At 40.3% G+C, this 21,243-nt stretch overlaps 1 protein-coding gene and 1 long non-coding RNA gene across 2 annotated transcripts in view; one reads left to right on the top strand and one right to left on the bottom strand.

Moving 5' to 3' along the window:
* The window catches only part of FBN1 (fibrillin 1), a 254,971-nt gene that overhangs the window by 227,171 nt on the left and 6,557 nt on the right, over window positions 1–21,243 (top strand). The window contains exons 61-63 of the mRNA XM_004281306.3: window positions 8,872–8,988; window positions 9,253–9,381; window positions 10,149–10,268. Coding sequence (XP_004281354.1) covers window positions 8,872–8,988; window positions 9,253–9,381; window positions 10,149–10,268 — 366 coding nt within the window. The remainder of the gene's footprint in view (window positions 1–8,871; window positions 8,989–9,252; window positions 9,382–10,148; window positions 10,269–21,243) is intronic.
* On the bottom strand, window positions 13,815–19,933 carry LOC125963525 (uncharacterized). The gene is made up of 3 exons (XR_007475579.1): window positions 19,715–19,933; window positions 18,602–18,818; window positions 13,815–15,135 (listed from the first exon to the last, which is right to left on the bottom strand). It is a non-coding gene; the product is annotated as an uncharacterized LOC125963525 (long non-coding RNA).

The raw sequence follows: 21,243 nt of genomic DNA on the forward strand, positions 1-21,243 counted from the left end.
ACCAAAAAATATACAGTAAGTCCCCTACATATGAATGATTTCCATTCCGAGAGTGCGTTCGTAAGTCTGATTTGTCCATAAGTCCAACAAAGTTAGCCTAGGTACACAACTAACACACAATCAGCTATATAGTACTGTACTGTAATAGTTTTATAATACTTTGCACACAAATAATACACAAGAAAACAAACACAAAAAATAAAACATTTTTAATCCTACAGTATAGAACCTTGAAAAGTACAGTAGTACCAGCTACACCAGTGCTGTTTTTACACTTGCTTCCAGACATCCTGGTCTTGAAATAAAGATACTGTACAGTACTGTATTCTATACAGTACTGCACAGTAAAGTACACAAAAGCACAACCACTTGTAGGGGATGCACACACGACAGTGTACACCAGACACATGAACTAACTTACATGATTGATTGGACATGTGAATGCATATTTGCATCTTTGAAAGTTCGCAACTTGAAGGTTCATATGTAGGGGACTTACTGTATCCTACATCCAAAGACAAAGAAGAAGCCAGAATGAGGTGGTAGGAGGAGCGCAATCGCAATGAAATCAAATCACACACACACTGGGTAGGTGACTCACAAGCTGGAAGATAATTATACCACAGAAGTTCTCCCACAGGAGTGAAAGTTCTGAGCCTGACACTGGCTCCCCAGCCTGGGGGTCTGGCAACGCAAAGAGGATCCCCAGAGAAACTGGCTTTGAAGGCCAGTGGGGTTTGACTGCGGGAATTCTACAGGACTGGGGAAAACAGAAAATCTGCTCTTGGAGGTGCACACAAGATCTCATGCGCACCAGGACCCAGGGAAAAAAGCAGTGACCTCATAAGAACCTGGGCCAGACCTACCTACTGGTAACTGGAGGGGTCTCCTGCAGAGGTAGGGGTGACTGTGGTTCACAGTGGGGACAAACACTGGAGATGGTGGTTCTGAAGAGTACTGATTGGCATGAGCCCTCCTGGACACTGCCTTTATCTCACCAAGACCTGGCCCCACCCAACAGCCTGTAGGCTCCAGTGCTGGGACACCTCAGGCCAAACAACCAACAGGGCAGAAACACAGCCCCAGCCATCAACAGACAGGCTGCATAAAGTCTTCCTGAGTAACTGCCCACTAAACACACCCCCTGACACAGCACTGCCCACCAGAGGGATAAGACACACCTCCACCCACCAGTGGGCAGGAACCAGTCCCTCCCATCAGGAAGTCTGCACAAGCCTCTTAGGTCTCATCCACCAGGGGGCAGACAGCAGAAGAAGAACTATGACCCTGCAGCCTGCAGAATGGAAACCACAATCAATCACAAAAAGTTAGACAAAATGAGACAGCAGAGGAATATGTCCCAGATGAAGGAACAAGATAAAATCCCAGAAGAACTAAATGAAGTGGAGATAGGCAATTACTCTGAAAAAGAATTCAGCGTAATGATAGTAAAGATGATCTAAGATCTTGGAAAGAGTGGAGGCATATATTGTGAAGATACAAGAAATGTCTAACAAAGACCTGGAAGAACTAAAGAACAAGCAGAGATGAACAATACAATAACTGAAATAAAAAATACACTAGAAGGGATCAATAGCAGAATAAGTGAGGCAGAAGAACGGATGAGTGAGCTGGAAGACAGAATGGTGGAAATCACTGCCATGGAACACAATAAAGAAAAAAAGAATGAAAAGAAATGAAGACGGTCTAAGAGACCTCTGGGACAACATTAAATGCACCAACATTTGCATTATAGGGGTCCTAGAAGGATAAAAGAGAGAGAAAGGACCTGAGAAAATATTTGAGGAGATAAATAGCTGAAAACCTCCCTAACATGGGAAAGGAAACAGTCACCCAAGTCCAGGAAACACAGAGAGTCCCAGGCAGGATAAACCCAAGGAGGAACACACCGAGACACATAGTAATCAAACTGACAAAAATTGAACACACACAAAAAATATTAAAAGCAAGAAGAGAAAAGAAACAACATACAAGGAAACTCTCAGCTAATTTCTCAGCAGAAACTCTGCAGGCCAGAAGGGAGTGGCACAATATATTTAAAGTGATGAAAGGGAAAAACCTACAACTAAGAACACTCTGCCCAGCAAGGCTGTCATTCATATTCAGAGAAATCAGAAGCTTTACAGACAAGCAAAAGTTAAGAGAATTCAGCACAACCAAACCAGCTTTGCAAAAAATGCAAAAGGAACTTCTCTAGGCTGAAAAGAAAAGGCCACAACTAGAAACAAGAAAATTATGAATGGAAAAGCTCACTGGTAAAGGCAAACATACAGTAAAGGTAGGAAATCACCTACACCCAAAGAGGATATCAAAACGAGCAATGGTGAGAAGAGGAGAGTACAAATGCAGGATATTGGAAATGCTTTTGAAATTAAAAGACCAGCAACTTAAAACAATCTTGTTTGTATACAGACTGCTATATGAAAACCTCATGGTAACCGCAAACTGAAAATCTGCAATAGATACACACACAAAAAAGAAAGAGGAATCCAAGAGAACAAAAGAGGAAGGGAAGACAAAAGACCCTCAAAAACAAAGCCAAGACAATTTTTAAAACAGCAGTAAGAACATACATATCGATAATTACCTTAAGTGTAAATGGATTAAATTCTCCAACTGGTAAACTGGCTGAATGGATAGAAAAACAAGACCCGTATATATGCTGTCCACAAGACACCCACTTCATATCTAGGGACACAGACAGACTGAAAATGAGGGGTTGGAAAAGGTATTCCATGCAAATGGAAATCAAAAGAAAGCTGGTAGTAATACTCATTTCAGACAAGATACACTTTAAACACTGTTACAAGAGACAAAGACAAAGGAGGACACTACATAATGATCAAGGGATCAATCAAAGAAGATATAACAGTTGTAAATATATATGCACCCAACATAGAAGCACCTCAGTATATAAGGCAAATACTTACAGCCATAAAAGGAGAAATTGACAGTAACACAATACTAGTGGGGGACTTTAACACCCCATTTTCATCAATAGAGAGATAATCCAGACAGGAAATCAGTAAGAAAACATAGGTCTTAAATGACACATCAGACCAGATGGACTTAATTGATAGTTACAAAGCATTTCATCTGAAAGCAACGGAATACACATTCTTCTCAAGTGCACATGGAACATTCTCCAGGATAGATCACATGCTGGGCCACAAAGTGAGCCTTAGTAAATTTAAGAAAATTGAAATCATGTAAAACATCTTTTCCAACCACAACACTATGAGATTAGAAATCAACTAAAAGAATGTGGAGGCTAAACAATATGCTACTAGGGACTTTCCTGGTAGTCCAGTGGCTAAGGCTCTGCACTCCCAATGCAGGGGGCCCAGGTTCAATCCCTGGTCAGGGAACTAGATCCCACATGGTGCAACTGAAGATCCTGCATGCCACAACTGAAAGATCCCGCAAGTAGCAACAAAGATCCCATGTGCCACAACTAAGACGCGGCACACCCAAATAAATATTTAACAATATGCTACTGGGGCTTCCCTGGTGGCGCAGTGGTTGAGAATCTGCCTGCCAATGCAGGGGACACAGGTTCAAGCCCTGGTCTGGGAAGATCCCACATGCCGCGGAGCAACTGGGCCCGTGAGCCACAATTACTGAGCCTGCGCGTCTGGAGCCTGCGCGTTTGGAGCCTGTGCTCTGCAACGAGAGAGGCCGCGATAGTGAGAGGCCCGCGCGCCGCGATGAAGAGTGGCCCCCGCTTGCCACAACTAGAGAAAGCCCTCGCACGGAAACGAAGACCCAACACAGCCATAAATAAATAGATAAAGCAAACTGTCAAATTTAAAAAAAAAAAAAAACAAAACAAAACAATATGCTACTGAAAAACCTATGGATCATTGAAGAAATCAAAGAGGAAATCAAAAAATACCTAGAGACGAATGAAAATGAAAATGAAAACACGACAGTCCAACACCTCTACGGGATGCAGCAAAAGCATTTCTACGAGGGAAGTTTATAGCAATACAGTCTTACCTCAGGAAACAAGAAAAATCTCAAGTAAACAACCTAACCTTACACCTAATGCAACTAGAGAAAGATGAACAAACAAAACCCAAAGTTAGTAGAAGGAAAGAAATCAAAAGATCAGAGCAGAAATTAATGAAATAGAGATGAAGAAACAATAGAAAAGATCAATGAAACTAAAAGCTGGTTCTTTGAAAAGATAAACAAAATTGATAAACCTTTAGCCAGACTCATCAAGAAAAAAAGGGAGAGGGCTCAAATCAATAAAATTAGAAATGAAAAAGGAGAAGTTACAACTGACACCACAGAAATACAAAGTATCATAAGAGACTGCTACAAGCAACTGTATGCCAATAAAATGGACAACCTAGAAGAAACAGACAAATTCTTAGAAAGGTACAATCTCTAAAGACAGAACCAGGAAGAAACAGAAAATATGAACAGACCAATCACAAGTACTGAAATTGAAACTGATTAAAAAAACCCCAACAAACAAAAGTTCAGGACCAAATGGCTTCACAGGCAAATTCTATCAAACATTTAGAGAAGAGTTAACACCTATCCTGAAACTGTTAGAAAAAAACTGCAGAGGAAGGAACACTCCCAAACTCATTCTATGAGGCCACCATCACCCTGGTACCAAAACCAGACAAAGATACCTCCAAAAAAGAAAATTACAGGCCAATATCACTGATGAACTTAGATGTAAACATCCTTGACAAAATACTAGCAAACCAAATCCAACAATACATTAAAGGATCATACACCATGATCAAGTGGGATTTATCCCAGGGATGCAAGGATTTTTCAATATCTGCAAATCAATCAGTGTGATACACTACATCAACAAATTGAAGAATAAAAATCATATAATCATCTCAATAGATTTGCATAAAAATCTTTGGACAAAATTCAAAACCCATTTATGATTTAAAAAAAAAGAACTCTCCAGGAATTGGGCATAGAGGGAACATACCTCAACATAATAAAGCCCATATATGATGAACCTACAGCTAACATCATATTCAATGGTGAAAAGCTGAAAGCATTTCCTCTAAGATTAGGAACCAAACAAGAATGTCCACTCTCGCCACTTCTATTCAATATAGTTGTGGAAGTCCTAGCCATAACAATCAGAGAAAAAAGGAATCCAAATTGGAAAAGAAGTAAAACTGTCACTGTTTGCAGATGACATGATGCTATATATAGAAAATCCTAAAGATGCTTCCAGAAAACTACTAGAGCACATCAGTGAATTTGTTAATTTGCAGGATACAAAATTAATACACAGAAATCTGTTGCATTTCTATACATCAACAAAAGATCAGAAAGAGAAATGAAAGAAACAATCCCATTTATCATCGCATCAAAAAGAATAACACATCTAGGAATAAACCTACCTAAAGAGGCAAAAGAACCGTACTCCAAAAACTAAAAGACACTGATGAAAGAAATCGAAGATGACACACACAGATGGAAAGATATACCATGTTCTTGGATTGGAAGAATCAATATTGTCTAAATGACTGTACTACCCAAGGCAATCTACAGATTCATTGCAATCCCTATCAAATTACCAATGGCATTTTCCACAACTACAACAAACTATTTTAACATTTGTATGGAGACACAAAAGATCCCAAATAGACAAAGCAATCTTGAGAAAGAAAAACGGAGCTGGAGGTATCAGGAGGAATCAAGTATCGTCTCACTTCAGACTATACTACAATGCTACAGTCATCAAAACAGTATGGTACTGGCACAAAAACAGAACTATAGATCAATGGAACAGGATAGAAAGCCCAGAAATAAACCCATGCACTGATGGTCAATTAATCTATGATAAAAGAGGCAAGGCTATACAATGGAGAAAAGACAGTCTCTTCAATAAATGGTACCTGGAAAACTGGACAGCTACATGTAAAAGAATGAAATTAGAACAGTCTTGAACACCATACACAAAAATGAATTCAAAATGGATTAAACACCTAAATGTAAGACTTGATACCTTAAAACTCTTAAGGGAAACCATAGGCAGAACACTTTGACATAATTTTCAATCCATCTCCTAGAGTAATGGAAGTAAAAATAAACAAATGGGACCTAATTAAACTGAAAAGCTCTTGCACAGCAAAGGAAAAACCATAAACAAAACGAAAAGACAACACAGAATGGGAGAAAATATTTGCAAATGATGCAACCGACAGGGAATTAATCTCCAAAATCTACAAACACCTCATGCAGCTCTATATCAAACAAACAAACTACCCAATCAAAATATGGACAGAAGATCTAAATAGACATTTCTCCAAAGAGAAATGGAGAAATGTACCCCTTGGCCACACACATGGCCAAGAGGCACATGAAAAGATGCTCAACATCACTAATTATTAGAGAAATGCAAATCAAAACTACAGTGAGATATCATCTCACACCAGTCAGAATGGCCATCATCAAAAAGTCTACAAATAGTAAATGCTGGAGAGGGTGTGGAGAAAAGTAACCCTCCTACACTGTTGGTGGGAATGTAAATTGGTACAACCATTATGGAGAACAGTATGGAGGTTCCTTAAAAAACTAAAAATAGAGCTACCATATGATCCAGCGATCCCACTCCTGGGCATATATCTGGAGAAAACCATGGTTCAAAAGGATACATGCACCCCAATGTTCATTGCAACGCTGTTTACAATAGCCAAGACATGGAAACAACTAAATGTCCACCAACAGAGGAATGGATAAAGAAGATGTGGTACATATATACAATTGAATATTACTTAGCCATTAACAAGAATGAAATAATGCCATTTGCTGCAACATGGATAGACCTGGAGATTATCATACTAAGTGAAGTAAGTCAGACAGAAAAAGACAAATATTTCAATATGATCAATTACTTATCAATATAAGCAATATGATATTGCTTATATGTGGAATCTAAAAAAAAACATACAAATGAACTTATTTACAAAACAGAAACAGACAAACTTAGAAAACAAACTTATGGTTACCAAAGGGGAAAGGTGGGTGGGAGGGACAAATTGGGAGTATGGGATTGATATTGGGAGTTTGGGATTGATATATATACACTACTGTATTTAAAATAGACAACCAACAAGGACTTACTCTATAGCACAGGGAACTCTGCTCAATATTCCACAATAACTTAAATGGGAAAAGAATCTGAAAAAGGATATATGTATATGTATAACTGAATCACTCTGCTGTACACCTGAAAGTAACACAACGTTGTTAATCAACTATACCCCAATATGAAATAAAAATTTTTTTTAAATCACTGAATTGTCCCCCTCACATGTTTGCAGGTAAGCTTCAGTAACCGTGTGATGGTGCTCTAGCAAGTCCCCTGGGGTCATAGAGAGGGGAGGCCACCTGCTGGCAGGAGACATACAGCTGCCAATCATGCAGAAACCAGAAAAGCAGAAACAGCAACTCCCCAGCAATGGAAAGAGCACAGGATTGGCTCCTTTTTAAGAGATGTCAGCACTGGGAGAAATATGGGCAGTTCTTTAGTTCAGGTCCACTCCAGATATTAGTCTAGCCAGGAACTGGCACTGATTTGCAGCTCCAAGTACAGCTCTGTATACAGTGATAAAAGAAGATCACAAGAAAGGGAGGGAGGCAGGCAGAGAGCCAGGCAGGAAGGAAGGTAGGCCGATAGATTTCTAAATTCTCTGCAGTTTCTTTTTTTTTTAATTAAAATTCAACTAAAAGCTGGAACACACTTTGTATCTCTTAAAGGTTTAAAATAGCTATGGAGTTCAGAAAGAGCCAGAAGCTCTGGCAGTGAGGAAAGAGGCCTGGTCAAAGCGGAGGATTTTATTGAGAAGTGGAAAATAATGTTGGATAAATACCGTAGGCAGTCTTTAAAAAAATGCTATTGGCTTATCAGAATGATTTTTTTTTCTTTCCTTTGTTTCCTTCCTGATTACTCAATTTTGTTTTATCCAAAGGAGAATCTAAACAAAAAAGTTAGATTGGTTTGGTTTGACCTGGTTGACCAGCTCATTTGAGAAGATTAAAAACAGCAAACAGGAAAGAACCAAGCAGAGAAATTCATTTCCACCCTCAACATTTCTTTTTTTTAAATTAATTAATTAATTAATTGATTTTTTTTTAATTAATTAATTTTTGGCTGTGTTGGGTCTTCATTGCTGCAGGCGGGCTTTCTCTAGTTGCGGCGAGCGGGGGCTACTCTTTGTTGCAGTGTGCAGGCTTCTCATTGTGGTGGCTTCTCTTGTTGTGGAGCACAGGCTCTAGGCGCGCGGGCTTCAGTAGTTGTGGCTTGTGGGCTCAGTAGTTGTGGCTCACGGGCTTCAGTAGTTGTGGTACACAGGCTTAGTTGCTCCGTTGCATGTGGGATCTTCCCGGACCAGGGCTCAAACCCTGGTGTCCCAATGTCCCCAGCACTGGCAGGCAGATTCTTAACCACTGTGCCACCATGGAAGCCCAACATTTCTTTTTATATTTTAACTTGAATAGATCTTTTCAGTGCTTTGGAAATTTTTGAGAATCCTTAATCTTTTATTTCATTTTGTAATTCATTTGAATTTTATAATTTATTGGACATTTCTTTGCTGAGAAATTTCTGCATTCCTATAACTAAAGGGAATGGGTTTTTCTTGGATCCCCAAAGAAATGCATTTTTGGTCTGAACTGAAACCATGCTTTATCTTTCAAACCCTTATCTCCTGGGTTCCTCCTAGCCATTTGCTGTGGCTCTCTTCTGACCAGGTCATTTGCGATGTAGAAAAGAAAACTCAGAGCTGCTCCCTAGGGCAGCTTCTAGGTACCTGGGCTTCAGCTCAATTCCAATGCCCATCTTGCATTTTCTTATAGATCTTGATGAGTGTGCAACTAAGCAGCACAACTGCCAGTTCCTGTGTGTTAACACCATTGGCAGCTTCACATGTAAATGTCCTCCTGGATTTACCCAACACCATACTGCCTGCATTGGTAAGTGGGAGGGGAAAAATCCTATATGGAGTGCAACTATTCCTCTAAGGGATTGTTTTCGAGCACTTCTGCTGTTGGAATAAGAAGATAAAACTCAAAAAAATATGTGAGTACATGTATGTGTGTCTCTGTGTGTGTGCATGCGTGTATGTGAAAAGTTATTGGCCTTTTCTGAGCAAATCACCCTTCTTTCTTTCTTTTAAACAACACAAAGACAGCTTCGGGGAAGTTTCACCCTCTCCTTTCCCCCACTGCTTCTTACAGATAACAATGAATGCACCTCTGACATCAACCTGTGTGGGTCTAAGGGCATTTGCCAGAATACTCCTGGAAGCTTCACCTGTGAATGCCAGCGGGGATTCTCACTTGATCAGAGCGGTGCCAGCTGTGAAGGTGAGTGGAGCCCTTAGCTTGATCCAGCTGGTCGGTCCTTGTGGAGGTGGCCTATAACCACCTGCAGCATCATCCTCTATGAGACATCAGAACTGAGCACAGGGGAGATAGCCAGCTGAAGATGGGAAATGTTTTCTCTAGTTTGCACGGGTCCCATATCTTAGAGATCCATCTTCTGTCTCATGCTTGACTGTGTCCATAACACATGCTTCTCCTGAATATAACAAGACTTTTTCCGCTCAGTTGTTCATTTAGTCTAATAGGGAATGACCCAGTCAAGAAAAATAGCTAGATTCCTGAATTTGACTAATTTTCTAGTCACTGGATCCAGAGTCTTAGAAGGATTCCCTCAATGTGGATTAAATATATGAGGAATAGCTCTTCTGCTAGTATAGGATTAAATGTTTTACTTATATTTTTTAGGATTTTGTTTCTGGACTGACATTTTGGTTTCTAATTCTGGCACAAATAAGGAAATATAAGTAATTTACACGGCTGTCTCACAGTGCTCTTGTGCCTTGCATTAGTTTCTTCGTCATTTTTATTTGTGGACTTTACCAGGGACAGATGAATGGTTTTTTCCTTGGACTTATCAAAAGCTCCAGAGTAGATATTCTTGAAGTTTTTGGTGGTAGAATAAGTTTTTAAGGATCAGATTTCTTACTAAAATTGCCTTTCACTTTCATATGCTTATAAATGTTGCTTCAGAGAACACCTCTGAGACAAGCATTGATGTGACTTAAAGGCGACTCTGCCTGCCTTTTCAGATGTGGACGAGTGCGAAGGAAACCATCGCTGCCAGCATGGCTGCCAGAACATCATCGGCGGCTACAGGTGCAGCTGCCCCCAGGGCTATCTCCAGCACTACCAATGGAACCAGTGTGTCGGCAAGTAGTTTTCCCTTGTTCACAAGATGAATTGCTATCAGCTCCTATGAGTCAGAAAACTGCTTTCTTTCTAAAAACTTTCAACTTGTCATTGAAGCAACAAATACCATTTCAAACTGTCCGTACCTGTTGAATCCAGAAGGAAGTCACAGCCTTTGCAAAGTAGCAAACTAAGAAAAAAAAATAATAATGATAAAGGGTATTTTGAGGGCGTTTGAAATGAAATGTCCCCAGAATTCCTTGACTCCCAATATCCCCTTGCTCTCCTGCTTCATTGCTAGTCATCAGCCCACATGGAGTTCTCTTCACCTTAGAGGCCAACAAAATCCTGCTTCTGACTGTAGTTTATCAGCCAGCGACAGGCTGTCATGAGCAACTTTTGGTCAGAAGACGCAGAAGTGGTTCCATTGAGTGCTATACATCTTTGGGGCAGAGTGCAAGCAGCAAACACAAAGTTTTTTTCAGGATTGCTAATTTGTTTTGAATAATAAGGGAGTCCCCTAGAATCTCCCATTAAATTGAAGCTGTCATTTTTGATTCCACAGTATCATAGGAAAATAACTCTTAATGCACATCAGAGAATCCCAACATTGCAAATTTAGAGGGAGCCCAAGCCATCTAGCCCAAGCCCTTTGTTTTACTGATGAAGGCTTAGAAGCCCAGGAAGGAAAGGTAGTCTGTCCTTACCGGTTCTTTGGTGGCAGGACCAGAGCTAGAACCCAAGGCTCTTAACTTCATGTTTTAGGGCTGCCTTTCTAGTGTCACCTTCACTTGTTTGCTTGTTTTTTTCATTCAGCAAGTAGCACTGCAAGCTTTGTGCTCTGGTGACCTGTTTTGGCTGCCACTCTCTTGGCTACAGAGCCCTACTTAGCAAAAACAAAGGGCAACTGCCTTCTGGGTGGCTGGCTCCACATTGCAACGCTTGACTTTACTCCAAACGAAGACACATTTGGTACGTGTTCATTTATCAAACGCGTGTCTCTCTCATCTGGCTTGATTCTTTACAAGATGCAGTTTTGCAGAGGTGAGTAGTCTTGGCTAAAATGACCACAGTGCTAGAGTTTAGGCTGCACAGCTTGCTGATGAGCTGTCTGGTTTTAATCAAAAGCCCTTTGTTATCAGCTCAGGAAGGTCTTGGATTTTAATCACCAGTTTCTGACACTGTTCACAGAACTTCCAGCATGAGCTTTGTTGATTCAATACCCAGCATATGAGCCTATCTGCCCTTATTACGTAGGTCCCTTGAATGAAACTGGAGCTGTGGAGAAGAGTATAAAAGAGGTGAGGTCTGTCACTGCTGGGCCTTAACCCTCCTCTTCCTACACTCAGTCCAGAAATAGTAGAGATAGCCAGGTCATGTCCTCGTTGCCTGGAGATTCTATTTTGGCCCCATGAAGATCATCTCCTGCCTGGGACTTGTAGAAGAATGAGTCTATTAGGAAGTGGGAAGAGAGGGGAGGATGAAGATGGCAGAATAGGAGGAATGTGGAGCTCACCTCCCCCCCACAAACACATCAAAAATACGTCTACATGTGGAGCAACTCTCACGGAAAACCAACTGGAAACTGGCAGAAGACTTCTTATTCAACCAAAGTGGCAGGAAAGATCTCCATGAAGCTGGGTAGGGTGGAAAAAATAAAATAAAAAAGAAGGCATTGGGATGCGACTGGAACCCCTGGGACGATCTGTGAAGGAGGGAAGGTCCACGTGGACAGCCCTCACCCTGAGGAGCTTCCTTGCCTGCTGGGAGGTCTGCTGGGACAGATGGAGGGAACTGGACTCTGCTTGTGAGGAGTGCACACGTGCCGGCTTGCTAGCAGTCAGGGTGGAGAGAGACCAGCGCTGACAGCTGCCAGCTTGCCACACTTCTCAGTCTGAAACTCAGTGTGGGGCTGGGCTGCCAGTATAAGCAGCGACTAAGTGCTGAATCTCAGGCAGGGGAGGGTCTGGCCACGGTGGATTTTGTCAGCACACACACCAGGTGGTGCCACAGAAACGCGTGACTTGGGTGGACAGGCCCTGGAAAGGAGTATGCAGAGGTGGTTTCCTGGCAAGAGCACTCATCTCCACCCATTCCACCCCATAGCCTGGAGCCGGATCTGGGGTGGGCAGATCCTCAGAGTGGCCTGTCACAGAGGCAGTCCAGGTTCCACGCAGTAGCACAACCACCTCGATTCCTGCAAGCCACAGCACCCTGGCCTCCAGCAGCAGCCCACTCCACACCACAGCCTAGCACTAGGTCTGGGAGGAACACAACAGAAAGGGACACAACCTTGGGCTGCTTCTCAGCAGACCCATGGACACCTGCATGGGTGGCACTTAGGTTTGCTGTGACCACACGGGCCTTACTTGCTTCGGCGGTCACCTCCTTTGGGACAGAGCACACACTCAAGGGCAATGGAGCCTGACCAAACCTGACCCTCAGGGCTTCTACTCCAACAGCTGTGGAGCAGACACCACCCTGACGGGGCTGTGACAGCCACAGAGCAGAAAGGAGGCCCCATCCAACATCCAGTGCAGGCTATAGATGCACAACACCAAGCACATCCTCTATCTAAGGAATAATGGCCAGCACACTCTGAGGAAAGACGTGGCTGGCATCCATACCATAAATAGCCTTCTCACCAAAAATACTGGAATCACACAGTCTACAAAGGGATGCTCCCACAGAAAACACCCCTTCAAGACCAGAGTAGATCACTTTCTCTGTCTCTATGAATTTAGGAGAAACAGTTAAGTAAAATGAAAAAGCATAGGAACTCTTCCCAGTTAAAAGAATAAGAGAACCCCCCTGAAAAAACAGATAATGAAATAGACCTCACCAGTCTACTACACCCAAGTTCAAAAAGGAGGTAAGAAAAATGCTAAAGAATTAATAAAGATTATCAATAGAAATGAAGATTAAACAAGGAACTAGAAACTATAAAGAGGAACCAGGCAAAATTAGACAACTCAACGGCTGAGATAAAAACCAATCTAGAAGCAATGACTAGCACAGTAAATAACATATAAGAACAAATAAGTGATCTGGAAGACAGAATAATGGAAATAACCCAATCACAACAGCAGACAGAAAGAAAAGTGAAAAAAATGAAAGCAACGTATGGGGCCTATGAGATAATACAAAGTGTGCCAATCTACACATAACAGGGGTTCCAGAAGGAGAAGAGAGAGGGACGGGGATCTAAAGTGTATTTGAAGAAATTATGGCTGAAAACTTCCCAAACCTAAAGGGACAGGAAGCACAAAGGGTCCCAAACAAGATGAAACTAAACAGACCCACACTAAGACATATCATAATTAAAATGGCAAGAGTTAAAGAGAGGATTCTAAAGGTAGCAAGAGAAAGATTCAGCTTATTTCTCTGTAGAAACTTTGCAGGCCAGAGGGAGTGTCATGATATAATCAAAGTCTTGAAAGGGAAAAACCTGCAACCTAAGATACTCTACACTTGGCAACATTATCATTTAGAATACAAGGAGAGAGAAAAAATTTCTCAGATAAACAAAAACTAAAAGAATTCAGCAATACTAAACCTACCTTAAAAGAAATATTGAGGGAATTCCCTGGTAGTCCAGTTATTGGACTCCACGCTTCCACTGCAGAGGGCATGAGTGTTATCCCTGGTCAGGGAACTAAGCTCCCGCATGCCATGTGGTGCAGCCAGGAAAAAAAAAGAAAAAAAAAGAAATATTGAAAGGTCTTCTCTAAATAGAAAAGCAAGAATCTATAGGAAAGGGATAATCCCAATAGGAAAGGCAAATATATAAAAGGATTGAAGATCACTTAAGCCAGTACATAGATTAAAAAACAATCAAAAAATTGTTGTAAAGGTGATTATATCTACAATTAATAGCAAAAGCAAACATGAAGATGTAAAATAGGACATCAAAATCACAAAATTTGGAGGAGGGGACTAAAAAATTGTAGATTGTTTAGAATGTGTTTGCGCTTATATGACTATCAGTTTAAAGCAAGTAGATATAGTTATGGGTCAACATACTTGAAAACCAGGGTAACCACAAATTAAAAACATAAAATAGATTCACAAAAACCAAAAAGAAGGAAACTCAAACATAATATTTAAAAAACCATCAAACCACAAAAGGAAAAACAAAAAAGAAGACATGAACAAAGAAGAACTACAAAATCAACAGGAGAACAAGGTTTAAAATGACAATAAGTACATACCTCTCAATAATTACTTTAAATGTCAATGGACTAAATGCTCTGATCGAAAGACACAGTGGCAGATTGGATAAAAAAACAAGAACCTAGGGCTTCCCTGATGGCACAGTGGTTGAGAGTCCACCTGCCAATGCAGGGGACACAGGTTCGTGCCCCAGTCTGGGAAGATCCCACATGCCGCAGAGCGGCTGGGCCCGTGAGCCATGGCCACTGAGCCTGTGCGTCCAGAGCCTGTGCTCCGCAATGGGAGAGGCCACAACAGTGAGAGGCCCGCATACCACAAAAAAAAAAACAAAACAAGAACCTATAATATGCAGCCTACAAGACACTCATTTCAGGGAGAAAGACACACAGATTGAAAGTGAGGGGATGGAAAAAGATATTTCATGCAAATGGAAATGACAAGAAAACAGGGGTAGGAATACTCATATCAGGCAAAATAGACTTTAAAACAAAGTCCATAAAGAAAAAGAAGGACATTATATAATGATAAAGGGATCACTACAAGAAGAGGATATTACGCTCAATAATACATGCACCCAATATAGGAGCACCTAAATATATAAAACAAATACTAACAGACATAAAGGGAGAAATTGACTGGAATACAATGATAGTAGGAGACTTACACCCTACTGACACCAATGGACAGATCTTCCTCAGTGAGGCAGCAGAGGTCCTAAATGACACAACAGACCAGTTGGACTTAATTGATATCTACAGGACACTACATCCAAAATAAAAATACCAGAATACACCTTCTTTTCAAACGCACATGGAACATTCTCTAGGCTAGACCGCTTCCCAGGTTACAAAACAAGCATCAAGAACTTTAAGAGAATATAAATTATTTCAATCATCTTTTCTGACCACAACAGTATGAAACGAGAAATCAACCACAGAAAGAAAAATGGGGAAAAAAATGAACACATGGAGACTAAACAACATGCTACTAAAACACCCAATGGGTTAACAATGAAATCAAAGAAGAAATCAGAAAATACCTCGAGACAAACAACAATGGAAGCACAAACTTACACAATCTATGGGATGCAGCAAAAACAGTTTCAAGAGGGAAGTTCACAGCAATACAGGCCTTCCTCAAAAGCAAGAAAAATCTCAAACAACCTAACCTACCACCTAAAAGAATTAGAAAAACAACAAGCAAAACCTAAAGTCAGCAGAAGGAAATAAGAAAGATCAGAGAGGGAACAGAGATTTTTAAAAAACCCAGAAAAGATCAATAAAACCAAGAACCAGTTTTTTGAAAAGATAACCCAAATTGACAAACCACTAGCCAGGCTCACCAAGAAGAAAAGAGAGGACCCAAAGAAACAAAATAAGAAATGAAAGAGGATAAATAACAACTGATACCACAGAAATACAAAAAATCATAAGAGAATACCATGAACAGTTATATGCCAACAAATTGGACAACGTAGAAGAAATGGACAAGTTTTTAGAAACATACAACCTGCCAAAACTGAATCAAGAAGAAACAGATAATTTGAACAGACTAGATAATTTGAACAGACCAATCACTAGAAGTAAAATAGAATCTGTAATGAAAAAAACTCCCTGCAAACAAAAGTCCAGAACCGGACTGCTTCACTGGGGAATTCTACCAAATATACAAAGAACAACTTATACTAGCCTTCTCAAACTATTCCAAAAGATTTAAGAGGAGGTAACACTCCCAAAGTCATTATATGAAGCCACCATCACCCTGATGCCAAAACCAGACAAAGACACTACACAAAAAGAAAATTACAGGCCAATATCTTTGATGAATATAGATGCAAAAATCCTCAATAAAATATTAGCAAACTGAATCCAACAATACATAAAAAGGATCATACACCATGATCAAGTTGGATTCATTCCTAGGTCACAAAGGTGGCTCACATGCAAAATCAATGTGTTACACCACATGAACAAAGGGAAAGACAAAAACCACATGATCATCTCAACAGATGCAGAAGAAGCATTTGATAAAATTCAACATCCATTCATGATAAAAACTCTCACCAAAGTGGGTATAGAGGGAACATATCCCAACATTATAAAAGCCATTACGACAAACCAACAGCCAATATAATGTTAAATGGTGAAAAGCTGAAAGCCTTTCCCACTAAAATCTGGAAAAAGACAAGGATGCCCACTCTCTCACCATTTCTATTCAACATAGTATTGGAAATGCTAGCCACAGCAATCATAGAAGAAATAAAAGGTATCCAAATTGGAAGCAAAGAGGTAAAACTGTCACTATTTGCAGATGACATGATACTCTATATGGAGAACCCTAAAGACTCCAGACAAAAACTGTTGGAACTAATAAATGAATTCAGCAAGGTAGCAGGATACAAGATTAATATATAGAAATCTGTTCCATTTCCTTACACCAACAATATAAGTAAAAAAAAAAAAAATCCTGTTTAAAATCACATCAATAAAATGAAATATCTAGGAATAAACTTTACCAAGGAAGTGAAAAACCTATATGCTGAAAACTATAAAACATTAATAAAGAATTAATAAAGGATTAATAAAGGATGATTCAAAGAAATGGAAAGATATCTCATGCTCTTGGATTAGAAAAACTAATGTTGTTAAAATGGACATACTACCCAAAGCAATGTATAGATTTAATGTGATCCCTATCAAATTTCCTGTGACATTTTTCACAGAACTAGAAAAAAATCCCAAAATTTATAATGGAACCACCGAAGACCCAGAATTTTCAAAGCAATTCCAAGGAAAAAGAACAAAGCTGCAGGCATAAACCTTCCAGAATTCAGACTATAATACAAAGCTGAAATAATCAAAACAGCATGGTACTGGCACAAAAACATACATATAGATCAGTGGAACAGATAGAGAGCCCAGAAATAAACCCACGCACCTACAGTCAGTTAATCTGCAACAAAGGAAGCAAGAATATACAATGGAGAAAAGACAGTCTCTTCAGCAAATGGTTCTGGGAAAGCTGGACAGCCACATGTAAGTCAGTGAAGTTAGAACTCTCCGTCACACCATATACAAAAATAAACTCAAGAGGTTTAAAGACCTAAATATAAGACATGACACCATGAAATTCCTAGAAGAGAACATAGGCAAAACATTCTTGGACATAAATCGTAGCAATATTTTCTTAGATCAGTCTCCCAAAGCAAAAGAAATAAAAGCAAAAATAAACAAATGGTATCTAATCAAACTTAAAAGCTTTTCTACAGCAAAGGAAACCATCAACAAAATGAAAAGACAACTTATGGAATGGGAGAAAATATTTGCAAATGATGAAACCGACAAGGGGTTAATATCCAAAATACACAAACAGCTCATACAACTCAGTATCAAAAAAACAAACAACCCAATCAAAAAGTAGACAGAAGACCTAAATAGTCATTTCTCCAAAGAAGACAAACAGATGACCAATCAGCACATGAAAATAGGCTCAACATTGTTAATTATTAAAGAAATGCAAATCAATACCACTATGAGGTATCATCACCTTACACTGGTCAGAATGACTGTCATCAAAAAGTCTACTATCTCCAAAAAAGTCTACTATCATCAAAAAGTCTACATCTGGAGAATGTGTGGAGAAAAGGGAACCCTCCTGCACTGTTGGTAGGAATGTAAATTGGTGTAGCCACTATGGAGAACAGTGTGGAGGTTATTTAATAAACTAAAAATAGAGCTACCATATGATCCAGCAATCCCACTCCTGGGCATATATCCCCAAAAGATGAAAACTCTAATTCAGAAGGATACATGCACCCCAGCATTCATAACAGCACTATTTACAATAGCCAAAATGTGGAAACAACCCAAGTGCCCATCAACAGATGATTGGTTTAGGAAGATACACACACACACACACACACACACACACACACACACACACACACACACACACAATGGAATATTACTCAGCCATAAAAAATGAAATATTGCCATTTGCAGCAACATGGATGGACCTATATAATATATATAAGTGAATCACTTTGCTATACGCGTGAAACTACCACTATTGGAAATCAACTATATTTCAGTTTTTAAAAAGTGGGAAGAGGTTTGGGGGTTTTGATGCCCAGAAGATACCAGTTCAAACTGGTCTCATATTTCTTGGGAATTATACTTACCCAGAATGAGCACTGCATTGCCTTGGGCCAGAATGGCTTCCCCAGAGCCATGCAGAGCAGATCTCTTGGACCAGCCCTCCCTCGATCCTTGCTCCTAGGCAGCCAGACGTTCCCTCTTGGAAGATGGATGGGTTTATAGGGTAAAGGGCCACGGATATCATTGCTTTCTAGAAAATATCAAACTTGCAGCTTGAAGTTGGAGCTGACCCATCATGACCTATAGGAAATTAGTAAAGGAAAGGCTGTTCTACATTTGGAGTTCTCCCAGTGGCTCTCCCTTAACACCACAGCTAAGACACACTATGCGAGCCTGATGCTGGAAACTTTGAGTTTAGAGGACAGAGTAAGTAGGTTTCCATCTGCTTTTAAGGAGTGTCTTTCAGAGACTCTAATCCTATTTCATTCAAATTAGAATTGTCTCTTTTTATGAAAAGAGCAAAACCCTCACCAATTTAAGTAACAACTGAAAGAATAAAACAAAGATTTGGGTGTGTAGAAAAATTCCTTGTGGAGCCATTTGCTCCAGGGTGCACACACAGGATGAAAAAGGTCAGGAAAAGTGCAAAACATGTTAAACAAATCATGGTATTTGTATATTGAAAGAAAGGGTGAGTGCACAAACAGATTGTTTTCAAGCTGTAAACATTGAACATTTGCCAATTTCTTATCTTAATCCGTGCTCCACTCTACCCCATCTCTCCAACCCAGATAAGCAAGTTTAATTTCAACTTATTAGATTCTCAGGGAGGAAAAAATGTAAAATAAAGTAGAAAAGAATGTGAAAAGGGGACAGGGAGAGTTCTTAACAGGAATAGATACTCCAAGTTAAAAACAGAGATACTCAAATTTAGAAAGAACCTTAGCAATGATCTAGTCTGATCTGTTTCCTAACATATCAATCCCTCTCCAACCTAGAAAGGTACTCACCTTCTCCCAAGACAGCCCAATCTATGCATAGAAAACTTTAATTTTTAGAAATATCTTTTTCATAAAGGATGAAGCTCTTCTCCCACTAACTCCTAACCACTGGTCCTATTTCTGCTCCTTGGAACAAAACAGAATAAATCTAAGCTCTGTATTAACAGGTCTTCCCCACATATACCCATGCCTTACCTTAGAGGTTTTATCAGCCAGAGTCCCAGCAGGTAACAGATGGCTGAGCCCAACCAAAAGCTCAGGATACAGGAGAGGAGCTTGTGGATGCTCCATTCCGATCAGCCTTGTAGAGCCGAGGGCAGGCGAGAAGTCTGGAGGTGGATAAGCGAGGCAAGGAGAAGACATTCAGCCCAGAGATATTCCCTTCACCAAAGCAACTACCCTCGGTTCTTCATTCATCCTGGATGCCCATGGTCTCCATTAGTTTCTATCACACTGCTCACCTCTAATTTAAAATAAGGGAAAAAAGAACACAGATGATGGCATATTGAATCATTTTGTTTTAGGAACCTTAGAACCTAAGTGACCTTGGGTGGGTACTTGAGAGTCCTTGGAATATAAAGGATCTCAAACAGATGCATAGCTAGGCACTGAGCCATAGTAGGCAGCTCAACCAATAGCTTTCTTATTGTATATCTACTCCTTCTTCTCTCTGTAACTACATACAGGCAAGAAGTGGGGGGGGGGGCAGGTCGAGAAAGGAAGGGGGAGGAAGAGAAGGAAGAGAGGAAGGAAGGGTGGAAGGCAGTCTGAATTGTGTGTGTGTGTGTATGTATATATATGCAAGTATCCTGCCCTCACTGTTTTTACCCACCTGTTCTCCTAATTTAAAAAAAAAAAGGTATTTTCTTAGAAACAATTTTGTTCTTGAAAAATGAATCTACCTCAGCCAATGACAAAGTAAAAGAGAAAGGACCAGTTTAAATGTGGGTGAGTCTTTTGAGAGACACTGTGATATAAAGGAAAGCGTGTGACTTTTGTAGTCAGACAGACCTGGGTGTGCATCTCTGCCCTGCGGCTGCTGCTGGGAGATCTTGGTGGGGCTTTCCGAGTCTTGCTTTCTTCACCTGGAAAATAGGGATTTTAATACCTACCTCTGTGACTGTTAGGCAGGTTAAGTAAATGGAGTGAAGTACCTAGTATCCCGACTGTCATACAGTAGGCATCTAATAAGTTTTCGTTGCCTTTCTCCTCCTCTCTTCCATTGGAATTAGGTATTTGCTAAGTGAGGAGAAGGTCAGTCACATGCATTCATATGAACATATGCCTGAAAATGGGCTCTAGCAGTTAAGAAATGTCTTACCAGCAAACATCCGTGCTGCCCTACAAAGGCAGGTCTACAAAAATATATTGGAAATTTCAAAAAAGTATACATCAGACATGATGAGAAACTTGAGGGGTTTCTTCCCTTTGAATTGATTTGTTAAAGTTAGATTTCTTTTTCCTACTTATTGCCATCAGACTTGGCCAGTCCCTATCTGTAGCTAGTTCTGCAGCATCTGTGTCTCTTGTAGGTTTTCCCCAATTATTGCCTGTGAAGTCTGCACTGAATCTGTTCCAGCCATACTTAGCTTTAGACATGGCCCAGACTCTGGGCAGGAGGTGGTTTGGATAAAGGGGCCCATTCAGAGATGGGAGCAGACATACCAGAAGACACTACTCATCCCCAGGGCAAGCACCTGGAGGCTTTTATGGACTTTTGAAAA

This window comes from Orcinus orca, chromosome 2 (assembly GCF_937001465.1).
Source record: "Orcinus orca chromosome 2, mOrcOrc1.1, whole genome shotgun sequence".
Taxonomy (NCBI): Eukaryota; Metazoa; Chordata; class Mammalia; order Artiodactyla; family Delphinidae; genus Orcinus; species Orcinus orca.